Source organism: Lygodium microphyllum, chromosome 13 (assembly GCF_053477565.2).
Source record: "Lygodium microphyllum isolate KBCC chromosome 13, Lygodium_microphyllum_v1.1.10, whole genome shotgun sequence".
NCBI classification, from domain to species: domain Eukaryota; kingdom Viridiplantae; phylum Streptophyta; class Polypodiopsida; order Schizaeales; family Lygodiaceae; genus Lygodium; species Lygodium microphyllum.
This window is the reverse complement of record NC_141147.1, coordinates 6,140,642-6,155,135: the sequence shown is the minus strand read 5'-3', so window position 1 is coordinate 6,155,135 and position 14,494 is coordinate 6,140,642. Positions and strand designations below refer to the sequence as shown.

Sequence of the window (14,494 nt, the reverse complement as noted above, 5' to 3'; positions counted from 1 at the left end):
TCCCTAACTAGATACATTTCGCAATTGAGGCCCACCCCGACATTGTCAACACCTCCGACAGGTATCTATTGTTTCATCCAAGCTGCATTTTGCAATTCTTGGCCCATTTGGGGTTAGATTACCTCATCTAGCAAGCCGCCTATGATTCCTCATCCTTTGGAGTTCTCGTCCTTACCTGATGATCTTCTTCCTCAACTCTAACGACACTAAAGGACTATGTTCCACTCCCTTGATAATTGTCCTTCATCTTCAGCGTTACCTTCTATATCCTACTTGCCAAAGGACAATGTTTCACTCCCTCCATGGTGCAAATTCCCTTCAGGTAGTACTGCCACCTAATCATACACGACAATGCAGGAAGCTTCAAAGCTTCGGCTCTACCATATCCACTTGATTCACTAGCATGATTTAGTGATTCATCGTTCTTTTTCTTCTATGTTTTCTGGGAGTTTCTTCTTCTCTCACGGTTTGCCATACACTGTGTTTCTTGTTGGGTTTCACTCATGCCTATTCTCACAGAGGAGTATCGGTGATCAATAGGACACTAGGGGACTTTTTATTCTCCATACAAGAGATTTTTTCCCCCTGACTTATTCTCCTTTTTTGTATATGCCTATGTTACACATTTACGGGCACTTATCATGTTGCACACACTTTCGTGTGTGAACACCCCTTACAACCCTAAGGTTTAAGGGTTGTACTTTGTACTTTCATTCTACACTCTTTCAGTCTATTGCATTGGGTGTCGCACTTCACTCTCCACGCTGTCTACTGCACTCTCAGCTGAGCTTCGATCCTCTCAACCTCTCACATTTGGTATCAGAGCTGAGTTCAGCTCTCCTCCAAGAGCTCTTGCCAGGGCTACAACTCCTACTCAACATCTACAACAAGTACAAGGAAGCCTATGCCACTGCAGCCCACCTCCACACATGCTGTTAGCCCTTGGCGTGCACCTGCATGCTCCGCCCCCAACACCTGCACAGAGTCGCCCTCTGGTGTTCTTCTTGGTACCCACCCCCCAGCACCCGCAGCACTACCGCCTACACCCGCCTGCCGCCTGGACCTCAAGCACCTGACGCCTCTTGGACCCTGCCACCGCCTAGACCCTGCCCTACAATGTGCCGCCCTGAGGCACTCTTCCTAACAGTGGTGCCAATACCACTGCATACGACTGCAACCTCGCCAGCACCACTGGTCCGTCACGCCTCAACAACACATGGTCCAATGCACCTCTAGCACGAGCCAATACAACCGTCAAATTCACGGTAAAATGACATTTTTTAATCAATTTGTATTTCAAATCTTACTCGCAGGAAAAGGATTGTGCCTGGGTAACATATCTCTGTATTTGCAAGTGTCTAGGACACATTTTGTGTAGAGATTTTATGAAAATTTGGGGTTTTTGTTGTCAGTTTAGAGATTGGCAAATGTCCTGCAGTCTTAGTCTAAAATAGACTGTTTTTTACCATTTCGGGGCGAGAAATTTTGGGGCTTTTGCTTCTACAGTGTTGCTGAGCATTGAATGCACCTTGGACTGCATGCATTACAAACAGTTTTGACAGAGTGAACTTCAGTTTGCGAAATGCAGCAACCTATTTGCTGTAATTTCTGGAAATTTTGAGATTTCTAGGTTGGTCCATCTTGGACTTTGCTCCTTTCTTGCTCTTTCTGCAAAGAAACAGGGAACGGCCGTTCCGGCTTGTAGGAACGGCCTAACGCGTTCCAAACCCTCCAAGGAGGTGAAACGGCCAGGGAACGTTCCCTGCCGTTCCCTGTTTGGAACGGTCGTTCTAGGCCTATTTACTGAAATTTGACGTGTTTTTTTTGTTTTTTTTTGCTTGGGTCATAGTCCTTCAACCACATATTCACCCATCTCCATTGCCTAATGTGCACACACTAATCTCTCTCTCTCTCTCTCTCTCTCTCTCTCTCTCTCTCTCTCTCTCTCTCTCTCTCTCTCGTTGAAGATTCAAAGTGTCAAGACAACCCACAAGCTAATTAGGAGTCCATGCAAAGTTCAAATTTGATGCATTATCAACTCTTGCAAATCAGAATCAAATTTCAGCCGATCCTCAATTCCAAGGTATTCATCCACTTATATTATCTAATTTCAAGGGAAATTGGGATAATTGGGACAATTCAAGGCAATTTGGAGCTATGGGGTTAATCGAGTCAATTTTGGGACATTTGGGACATTTTCATGCATTGACGGATATTGGGGCAATTAGAGGGACATTCTTTGGGGCAATTTGGGTCATGCAGGGCATATTTGGGGCACTTAAGACATGTGCCGTTCCCCCTGTTCCCATTCCCCAACCTTGGACGTTCCCCCCGTTCCAGGGGGTCCCGTTCCCGTTCCTCGTTCCAGGTAACTATGTCTTTCTGGCATTGATTATCATGGCAAATTAGGGAGGTGATGTATTTACCTATGTATCCAAAGAGGACAGATTGGATGGTAACAACTATTCACTTTGGTTATTCATGATGAGGAATGTGTTGATTGGGAAGAATCTTTGGGACTATGTAAGCGGAGAAGAAGTTAGGCCCGGAATTGTGGCTCCTACTACTCCTCCTCCAGGAGGATGTGGACAACGGGCACCTTAGCCTGTTCAGCCTGCTCCACTTCAGCCACTTTCCCAAAGATCAGCAACGCAGAAAACATGAGATACATGGGATGCACAGGCTTTGTCACTGATTGCATTGGCAGTTCAGCGGTCTATCATCCCTCACATTCGGTCTGCAACTTCTTCACGAGAAGCCTGGCTAACTTTGGAGCAGATGTTTGTTGGTAAGAATGAGACCCACATCTCTTTCTTAAAGAAAGAGCTTGAGACACTGAAGATGGATGAGGGTGATTCTATGCAAGATCACTTGAACAAAATTCAGAGCTCGCGTGAGCAGCTTATGAATGTCGATGAGTATTACTCAGATGCACAGCTGATATCTACTACATTGAACTCATTGCCGCCCCTCGTACTTGGCCTTTCATACAGCCCTAGACCTCACCATGAGGATTGCCCCAGAGCCGATTACTTTTCTTCAGCTAGTCAATTTGCTTCTAGAGGAGGAGCAAACAAGAAGAAACAGTGGTGTGGATGTCATAGCCACTGAGTAAGCTTTTATGGCACGACAGAAGGGCAAGGGCAGCCAAGCAAAGAATGCTCTGTAGAGTTCTGGAAATTCAAGCAATCAAGGGGACACGGAAGCCAAGAAGGGCAAATGCCATTATTGCAAGAAGCCAGGTCACTACATCACTAAGTGTAGAAAGCGTATAGCCAATGAGAAGAAAAAGGAGTTGGGGATGTTTGTTTCTGATCCTCCTTCCACTGCTACTAAGTCAGCGTCCTTTGTTGCAAACAGGGACTATTGTTTTTATACATGCAGTTATGACTCTTCGTGGTTTGATAGAGCATTTAGCTCTATTGAGGATGCAAGCACTTGGTTCTTTGACAATGGTGCTTCTAGGCACATCACATCTTGCAAAGATTTATTTGTTTCTGTCGGTGTCGCACCCGTTGGCAAGTTTGTACAGTGTGACAACAATGCATCATACCCTATTAGAGGTATTGGGGAGATTGTGCTCACAGCCATTAACGGCTCTATTCTCCGCCAACAGGATGCTTTGTTTGTGCCAAGTATAAAGAAGAATTTGCTATCTATTTCTTCTTTGGCACGATGTAGATTGTTGGTCATCTTTGATGATGACAGATGCATGGTGAGAGATAAGGAACACATGACTTTGGTCTTGACTGGCACTCCATGTCATGGGTTATATGAGCTAGATGCTCTTTCAGTTGATCAGCCAGTGTACTTAGCGTCCACTCTTACTCTTGCTATGTTATAGGTGAAGTCATGGCATGCTCGCATGGGGCATGTGAACTATGGTAGCTTGATGCTCTTACAACGTACATAGATATTAGATGGATTACCTCTTTTGGAGAGACCTCCTGAGCATTTATGCGAAGGACGTATTTTGGAAAAAATGCATCGGTTTTTGTTTCCCCATGATGTAGCTTTTAGAGCCATAGCCAGTTTACAGTTAGTGCACTCATATATATGTGGCCCTATGCTACTATTTTGTGACTTTTATTGATGACTTTACTCGCTTCTGCTAGGCCTTTTCTTTGGTGAAAAAGTCAGAAGTATATGATGCATTTTTGGCTTTGATAGCACTTGTTGAGAACCAATCTCGTTGTAAAGTAAAGACTCTCCGTTCGGACAAAGGGGGGAAATATATGTCCTCTATGCTGAATTCTTTTTTGAATCAGAAGGACGCTGTTCATCAAATCACTGTTGCTTATACTCCACAGCAGAATGGAGTTGCAGAGAGGAAGAATCGGTCACTCATGGAGATAGCCAAATGTATGCTGAAAGCAAAAAGCTTGCCACACAATTTTTGGATGGAAACTGTTATGTGTGGTTGCCATGTTTTGAACACATGCCCCACCAAAGCATTAAAGAATATCATGCCTTTTGAGGCTCGAAACTGCCGGAAACCTTCTATTGGGCACTTTCGTACCTTTGGGTGTCTTGCATATGCACACATTCCCCAAGTACTTAGAAAAAAGATGGATAACAAGGCTGTCAAATGCATTTTTGTGGGATATAGCAATGAGAGCAAAGGCTACAGACTATATGATCCTGTCTCTAAAAAGGTATTTGTTAGTAGGAATGTACTCTTTGCTAGGCCATATACTAGTTTTATAGTTAGTGTTTTGAGTAGGTCCTAAAACAAACTGCAAAAAAGTCATTGGAAAGTTATAGGGTCATAGAATACTAGGGGTAACAACTGTTTTAATGACAATCGACTATAAACATAGATAAGTATTTAAGCCATTCGGTGCACATGGAGATCTGCAAGTAGTTTGTGGAGCCACACACACTCTGTTGTGGTTGTGAAGTAGCAATTGTACTTTGTTTCTTACTAAACCAAGAAACGAGAGATGTATCCAAGAAGAAGCAATTGCCATTATGAGAGACATGGGAATTATCCCTTGCTGGTTTTGACACATATCAAGCTGCCCGTGATGTATTTGAAGGGCTACTGCCCATTTCATTTGGTGATTCAACTGGAGTTTCAGCAAGTGAACTTAATGTTCAACTAGCTACTCCATTGGAGAATGCAGAAAATCAGCCATTGGCTGATCTGAATATTCAGCAAGAGCTTGTGCACAATCAGGAGGCAAGACAAATGCCAAGTATTTACAGACTATGAAAGATAGTCATTTGGATGCTCCCATGGCTGGTCGTACTAGAAGGCAAACTCGTATGCATGATACTTCACATACCATGGAGTTTGTTATGGCAGCAAGTACAGTTGATGATGAGGAGCCTAAATGTTTTGAGGATGCACAACATAGTGTGCATTGGATGGCAACAATGCAAGCTAAGTTTGATTCTATCATTAAGAATCAAACATGGGATTTAGTATCTTTGCCCATTGGGAAAAAACCCATTGGAACAAAATGGGTCTACAAGCTGAAAAGGAATGCAGATGGATCCATTGACAAATATAAAGCAAGGCTTGTAGCTAAGGGCTATGCATGGAAGAAAGGCATTGACTATGAGGAGACATTTACTCCTACCTCCAACATGACTACCATCAAGTCTATGGTTGCTTTGGCTGCCCACTTTGGATGGACTATGCATCAGTTAGATATTAAGACTACATTTTTACATGGGGAGCTTCATGAAGAAGTATATGTACAACAGGCCATTGGTTTTGCAATTGAGGGATCCGAACACTTGGTTTACAAGCTGAAAAAGGCTTTATATGACTTGAGGCAAGCTCCTAGAGCAAGGTATGCAAAGATTGATGCTTTTTTACTCAGCCAAGGGTTAATAAACAACTCATCTGAGTCTACCCTTTACGTATGCAAAGAGGGGGGATCCATGCTGATCATTTGTCTATATATTGATGATCTTTTGATTACAGGGGACACATGCTGATCAGATTTCAGCATTTAAACTAAATTTGCAGCAAACTTTTGAGATGTCAAACTCTGTACACCAATGGAACTTAGACTAAAGTTGTTATTGCATGATGACAGTGATTTTTTTGATATACACACATATGCTCCAACAGTTGGATGCCTTATCTACCTATGCAACACTAGGCCGGACATACAATTTGCAGTTTCAGCCCTGAGCAGATATACGCATCGGCCACGCATGTCACATTGGCAAGCTGTCAAGCGTGTCTTCCGTTACTTGCAGGGTTGCTTTATGCCAAGGAGGGACCATTGCACTTACATGCTTACAGTGATTCTAATTGGGCTGGTGATTATGATTCACGTCGCTCCACTAGCGGAAATTGTTTCTTTCTTGGCTCATCTTGCATATCTTGGCTTAGCAAAGAAACAATCCACTGTTGCCACATCGTCATGTGAAGCTGAACACAAGGCAGCTTTCACTACCACAGTTGAATGTGTATGGATTAGACGCTTGCTAGCTGATCTAGATGTATTTGTAACGGAGCCTACTCCTTTGTTCACTAACTCAGAGTGCCATTGCAGTGGCACGAAACCCAGTGTTTCATGCATGCACGAAACACATTGAGATACATTATCACTTTGTCAGAGAGAGGCTACATGCAAGAGATATCAGCCTTGTCTATTGTCCTACCACCAGTAATGTGGCAGACATCTTCACCAAAGCTCTTCCTCGTGACAAATTTGAAGCATTTCGCAATGCTTTAAATTTGATCTCCTTTGGTGGCAAATGACCCTTGTATTTTGATCACTCTTCACTCCAAGGGGGGTTTGTTGAGTTTCACTCACACCTACGCTCACAGAGGAGTGTCGGTGATCAGGACACTGGGGCACTTTTTACTCTTCGTACGAGAGGTTTTTTCCCCCATACTTATTCTCCTTTTTTGTATGTACCTATGTTACACATTTACAAGCACTTATCATGTTGCACACACTTTCGGGTGTGAACACCCCTTACAACCCTAAGATTTAAGGATTGTACTTTGTACTTTCATTCTACACTCTTTCAATCTATTGCATTGGGTGTCGTTCTTCACTCTCCACACTGTCTACTCCACTCTCGACTAAGCTTCGATCCTCTCAACCTCTCACATTTCTCCCTGCAAACCCTACTATCTCTCTAATATGGCATGAGTGCATGCCATCCCATCACACTATTTTGACATGGTATTAGAGCATACCTGTTATTTTGACACCCAACAACTAGCGTCCCATACGACCAATCCACAACATCATAGTATATGAAGGCATTGCCCTATGGGCCAAGTGTTCAAGAGTGGTGATCACACAATGATATTCACAATAGGGCCTTGAGTCCTATTAATAGAACTTGGCTGCCCTAACCTTGAAGTGCCCTTAGTGCATTCGCACCAAGTCACTTCATAACCATTGTGACTAATGCTACTAGAGCCCATCCAAATGTACAAGGATATAACAATAAGAAACTAGTAACGTTGATTTGCTTAAGAGAAACACTTTGATTTAGTGAAACATGCTCATTTCAACAAAAATTTAAGAAAAGAGAGTACTACACAAGACAATGAAATGTAGAAATTTAGATATGCCATAATCAGAGTGAAATGAGTAGAGAATGAGACACAAGAGACTTAAAAGACACTTATAAGAATGGTGTCGCATGTCAAAGATTACAAGAGTATTTATGTCCCTAGACCAGCTAGCACTTAGTGGGTTTAGCCCTCTTGCCTAGAAGTTAAATATGCTTTAGAATGATTTCCAAGGATTCTCTTTGTAAGGCTCACAATTGGAAACATAAACACAAATAACTTTTTAACACCACACAAACAAATGGCCTTTTCCTTCCTTGTTTAGTTATTTGTACCAAATTGCACGACTCTCCTAATTAACTCTCTACAATTATTTCACATAGATCAAGATAGATTGCTCCAACCTTCTACATCCCAAGGCATGGACTTTCTCTAGGGAAATTTGTTGATTAATCATTCAAGCTACTATCACCAATCTCAATGTTTCAGACCCAAGCCCTCTCAGCACAGGTTGCCCAACCCATCACACCCACATCCCCAATGCCAAAGATGCAGGTCCACAAAGACCATAACATTTTGTATTCCTTTGATTGTAAATTTAGAATGTATCATCGCTCGATGTATCCAACTAGTGTTCCCAAGTTTGTTTATACTACCAATGCATTACGTGGCTCCTAGAAGGAGTGGACAGGCGAGGCATAACTCATGCCAATGTGCTTTTACAATGCATCTTGTGTTATCCATATTTTTTATCTCTTTGTCATACTTGCTCCCATCAATCCTTGCCATTTTAAGTAAACCAAATTGATCCCTTGAAAATATGTATAAGATATAAAGGAAAATGTGGCTAAATCATATGAGGGCACCCTTGCTTGGCATTATGAGCTTGCACAATCACAAATCCTAACTTTATTTGGAGATAGCAACCTAAGAATGTTGGCTCACACCTCTTGCATCAAATCACATGTCAACAATCATTTCAAAGTTCACTTCTATGCTTTATAATACCGTGATGTTCCGGTTGACATAATTGAGCTTTTTCAATCATGCAACTATACTTTGAGACCAATCGCTAGTCTGAAAAGGAAATAGCCTTTCACATCACAAAAAGTGCTTGTAGCACACCAAATCTAACATTGATAAAAATGGAGGCAAAAGCCCAAACCTTCTATGAAGGCATCATAGAGATCCAATGCCAAAGCCCCAACAGCATCAGTTGCGCTGCGTCCTTTTAGCATTTCAAGACATAGAACCAAATCCCTTGAGTTTCCACCTTGAGAGTGGGTTGACTTCAGTTTTGCAGAAGTAGCCCCTGCTTTTCAGTCAAAGCCCCACAAGTTTACATGCCAAACCCACCTTCATGCAAATGTTTCCAAAGATAAAAGCAATCTATGTATCAACTTGGGCTTTAGGAAATGTGTCTTCACCTTTGCCCCCAATTGCACTTGCAGGGCCTCCGAGTTCAATCTTTACTGTATCGGACGAGAATGACTCACTTAAACTTTGAAGAAAAGCCAAAGGAGTGCTTGCACACCCAAGATTCTCCTTCTGTGTGCCGATAACATTGGGTATGAGTTTGATAGAATGTTCACCACACCGAATTGATGCACTTAATATAATGCTTGACTAATCAGAGTATGATAAGTCCTCTAAGCATGTGAAAAGAATCTCTTGGTACACCATTTCCTACAGCAGAAAAGCCAGAGACCCTCTCCCTAAGTTCCACATGTCGCAAATCTGCGATCAATGCAATTGATAGGTAAAATCGTACTATCCATGAGTTAGTGGTAGCTTGACTAGTTGCTGCAGCTTCCTTTGTTTCCGCAAAGAAAGAAAATCACGAAGAAAATTGCCTGCACAGTAGCTGAGATTTCTAATAATTGTATTATCCACAAATGATTGCTACCTTGACTTTTTATTTACTGCAATTTAATGTCGGCAAGTGAGGAGATCGCGAAGAGAGGGCAGTACCAGCTCTCTGAGGAAGGGAAGGCTCAATTGGGCATGCCAGGTGTTAGAATGGAAATCGGAGGCGAGGATTTGCAAGTGGCTGGTGTGGCAGGCGTAGACGTGGAGAAGGAAAGGCAGCAGTGCGGCGTTCCTGGCGTGAGGAGAAGAAGGATCCAGCTCTCCTCGTCCCCGATTGAAAACCGCCTTGAAGTTGGCCATGGCTCCACCCCACCCAACACCACCATCATCATCATTATGCAGCTCAGCCGCCATCGCAGCAGGCAACTGGTAGTGCAGTAGCATTCATGGAGCGAGCGAGCGAGTTCTCTGTTCAGTGAAGACACATGAGCGGCGGAATGCCGGCAAGGTACGCTCCCTTACTGGTTGGTGTGTATGTATTGGAGGAGAAGCCGGGCACGCGCGTGTAGTACCTGCTGCTGCTTGCCTATCAATGCGAAACTGGCCACATTCGAACATGAGACTCTAACACAGTTGGTAAGAACCTTTTTCCCAAAAGGGCCTGTCACCTGTGTAGCCTAACACAAAGTGATATAGCCCCCTATACAAGGCCAATATGCGCCCCCCCCCCCAGGTTCAAGAGACTCGGGAGAGCTAGTGATATAGCCCCCTATACGATGCCAATGTGCCCCCAGTTCAAGAGACACTTGGGCAAGCTAGTGAAGCAATAAAACTCCAACGATGCAATCGGAGGAGAGAGAGTGTTGAGTGATGGCTTGCTACCACACATTCTATTCTTCTATTCTATTCGAAAAGTCTACAACCGTGTTGCACATTGTTTTGACTACTCAAACACATTCTTGACCTTCAATCTCATTCAGCAAAGTAGTGTAGAGCATTAGAATTATTTTCCAACCTTGTCTTACTCTTCCCAACCTCTGCACAACAGGAACCTTATTACGATCCTAGGAATGCAATTACATAAACTCAAACTAAAATCTTATAGAACTCAAAGGGAAAATGGATGTCATGTTGATTGCAGCCCTGAACATTGATGTATTGAACACTTTCATAATGTTGGTGTGATCATCATGATGCTAATGTGAATATTGAAGTGATATGATTCAATGTGGATAGTGACACCCTTAATTCTTTGGGACTGGAGTGAGTTGTTGGCCTGATGCAACACTGACCTTATGTGATTGAAAGATTATGTATTGTGGTGATACTTTGCAGTCGTGCAACTATGATTGGGACATACAATAAACACATATTACAAATTTAACCTTAACTTGGATTTTTTGAAGGTGGATCATGAATGCATGAAGGTAGGCTATGAATTCATAGAATGAATGTTGAAATGTTCTGAATGTTCTTTGCAATCTAAGAATTTGTGAAGAATGATGTGAAGTAAAAGCACCATGCATGCCAAACAACTCAGAGAATGCAACCACTCCATTTATAACTTATGGCCCATGCATACATGGGGGAGATTTCTGATGACAAAATAGCATATCCAACAATGGAAGTAGTATACCATACTCCACCTGCGCAAGGCATAAAACCTACAATCCAAAAACATGTGAATGGACAGTCTCACCTAGATCAATAAGACGTGAAAAAACATCTCATACCATTAATGTATACAAAGATCCAAATCATGATTCGCATAAAGCCACAAATCATGAGATAAGAAATAAAAAGAATGAGATACATGAAAAGGTTCAAGTTGAGTTGCTAGAGAAAATGAAAACTATGCATAATGAAATAAATGCAACTATCAAAAAGGGAAAAGAAACGAAAGCATCACTCCAATGGATAGAGTAGAATGGATTTCTTTGATTGTCATTGTACCAAAGAAGAACAAGAAGTTGTGGATTTGTATGGATTATCAACAAAACCTCAATGTAGCCCTCATGCAGCCACTATCCCAAATCCATTTCCTTTACCCTTTTTAGATAGTCTACTAGATGAGATTGTAGGTCATGAAATATATTCTTTTTTGGATGGCTTTAGTGGTTATAATCAAGTCCAATTGGCACCAAAGGATCAATCTAAGATTGCTTTCATAATAGCTTGGGAATTATTTGTATGTAGAGTGATGTGGTTTGGCTTAAATAATGCTATTGCCTCCTTCCAGAGCAAGACATGCAAGAGATCTTTGTCCCCTATTTGATGGATTTTATGAGGGTCTTCTTGGGATAATTTTAGTGTTTTCAGCACAATCTTGCTCCATCTCCATCATGTTTGACTATGTTTGCAATGTTGTTGGGAGGTTAGTCTTAGTCTAAATCCCATAAAAAGTGTGCTTCATAGTAAAAGGAGGGATGTAGTTGGGTCACACTTTTTGAGACAATAACATCACTGTGGTCCCCTAAAAGGTAGCCATAGTCATGCATGCAGAAATCTCAACATCCTCCTTTTTGTTCTTCAATTCCTTAGTCAAGTCTAGTGGCATGGTTAACATGTCCGATTGTTAGCAAATGTCATTATCCCGCTAAACAAATTGGCTCTTGTTGCCAAAATGGTATTCCAATGGAATGAGGATGCAAATCTAGCATTCCGACACCTCAAATTGATGCTATCTAAATCTCCCATTCTTATCCCTCTAGATTGAACCAAACCATTCCGTTTGTTCATAGACACTTTAAATTGCACCATCAGCAATGTACTCATATGGGAGGATAAAAGGGTTGGTTTTGTCCTGTCTATTATGCTAGTCACTACCTTTCTAGAGTAGAAAAGCTTGGGGATGATCTCCTCTGTGAATAAATTTCATCATTACTTGTTAGGGCATCCCTTTGTGTTCCATGTGTATCATTCCACACAGGTTTATTTGCTCAAACAATAGAATGTTACAAGTCGGTCGGTAAGATGGATCCTTTTCCTTCAAGAATTTGAATTCAAAGAGATTCGTAGGCCCAATGTTTAGCATGTGGTGGCAGATAGTCTAGAATCTACTCCTACCAATCCACCCCAGACATGGTACAATGAAATGCTAGCTCTTCTACAAATAAGGGAAGTTTCGAATCCCCTTAGACCACTAGAAACACCTAGCTCTTTGAAGTTGCAAATTTGAGTCTATTCTTGGGTAGTTCTCATCATTCGTCCTTTCACATCTGCTTTGTTCATCAGGAAGGATAGGGCCTCATGATCCACATAAAATTTAAAGTGGGTGGATAGGAGGTAGTGGCGAAACTTCTCTAGGGCAAACACCATTGCCAAGCACTCAAGCTCTGTCACTGTATAGTTCCGTTCCCTATCAGTGACTTTTCGGCTTGCATAATAGATCGGTTGATCCAGCTTCAAGGAGCCCTTCTGGCAAAGGACAGCACCTAAGCCTTCAATTGATGCATCAGTGTGTACATGGAACTCTTTCGTCCAATCAGGAGGTTGCAGAATGGGTGCCTCAATCAGACACTGCTTCAGAGTGGTGAAGGCTTTGTCACATTCTTCCGTCCAAGTAAACTCTGCATCTTTCCTCAGAAGCTTGTGCAAGGAGATTGCCTTTGTTGCAAAATGAGCTATGAACCTTCTGTAGTAACCCACATGGCCTAAGAATCCCCTCAACTGTTTGAGGTTGGTGGGTGCTGTCAGAGCTGCAATCTTTTCGATCTTTGCAGGGTCTGTTGATATCCCTTGTGCAGAGACAATGTGGCCCAACAGAACTCCACAAGAGACCCCAAAGATGTATTTGTCGGGTTTGAGGGAAATCCCATACTCCCGGCATTTGTCAAAGCATTGTTCCATGTGCTCCCAATGTTCACGAATCAAACTATAGACACAGAAGTCATCCAAATATACTTCAATAAAGTCGTGTAGATGATTTTGAAATGCGGCCATCATGACTCGCTGGAAAGTACCAGGGGCATTGCAGAGCCCAAATGGCATCACTCGGTAAGCGTAGGTCCCCCATTCTGTGGTGAAGGTTGTTTTGGACTGGTCTTCTTCTGCTATCTGCACTTGGTTGTATCCGCTAAATCCATCCAGAAGGGAATAAAGCTCATGTCCTGCCACTATGTCCAACAGTTGGTCTGTGAAAGGGATAGGAAAGTGATCATTCTTCGTCTTGGAATTGAGCTTTTGGAAATCCACACATATTCGCAATTTGCCATTCTTCTTGGGTACAACCACGATGGGTGAAGCCCATTCACTATTTGCCACTGGATAGATGAACTCGGCTTCCAGAAGCTTCAGCAGCTCCGCTTTCACCAATGTGGAATAATTTGGGTTCATTCGCCTCTGTCGTTGCCGTACTGGCTTGGCATCAGGCTCCAAGTCAATATGATGTTGACATATTGTGGGATCAATCCCCTTTAGGTCTTTGTAAGACCATGCAAACACGTCCAAATTCTCTTTCAACAAGTTGTACAAGGTTGACAACTCCTCTTCTGGGAGGTTGCTACCCACCTTCAAGTGGCATTCAATGCCATCTGCATCCACAAAGGTTAACTGCCTTTCACCTTCTACTTCACGGATGAAGGTCCCATGGGCTGCTTCTGGATACAGATCCGACTCCTTCAAGGGAGTGGTGTCCTCTTCTGATGTCCCACTAGAACCAACTTCTTCTTTTGGTGGAGACTTAGGTTGCTCCTTAAGATGTTGAAATGGGATTAGAGCTGTTTCGGGTTTGGTTTCAAAATTAATTACCTCTTGGCTTGAAGACTCCTCTTCTGAAGACGCATCCAGGAACGTGACATAACAGGGACCCTCTGATGCCTGTTGGGTTTGTGGGACTGGTGCTTGTTGGCACGGTGCATCATCATCATCTTTCTTAGGCAAAGATGGGTTAGAACGGCATGAGCCACTGCTGAAAAACGGCTTGGTCTTCTTAATCCATGTCTTATAAAGATTTTGCATATGAGAAGATCCATTTACCAGACCAAATGGTACCATTACCATTCTGTCCCATAGCATAAGCTCGTCTGCTTCTGATGCTTCTGAAACTCCTTCTTCAAATGTATCCTCTTCGGATGGGATAGATTCTTCTGGCTCACTTTCATAACCGTCTTCATCCATATCATATTCATCCTCTTCTGTCTCTGTCTCTGTCTCTGCTTCTGCTTCTACCTCTGCTTCTGTCTCTGCAGG

General features: G+C 42.6%; 1 protein-coding gene across 1 annotated transcript in view; it reads right to left on the bottom strand.

The window, feature by feature from the left end:
* The window catches only part of LOC148026307 (uncharacterized), a 37,446-nt gene extending 27,457 nt beyond the window's left edge, over window positions 1–9,989 (bottom strand). The window contains exons 1-3 of the mRNA XM_087690729.1: window positions 9,467–9,989; window positions 8,923–9,043; window positions 8,661–8,807 (exon numbers count right to left, since the gene is read on the bottom strand). Of these exons, the coding sequence (XP_087546855.1) occupies window positions 8,661–8,807; window positions 8,923–9,043; window positions 9,467–9,748 (550 nt within the window). The 5' untranslated portion in view covers window positions 9,749–9,989. The remainder of the gene's footprint in view (window positions 1–8,660; window positions 8,808–8,922; window positions 9,044–9,466) is intronic.
* Between the last annotated feature and the right edge of the window lie 4,505 nt (window positions 9,990–14,494).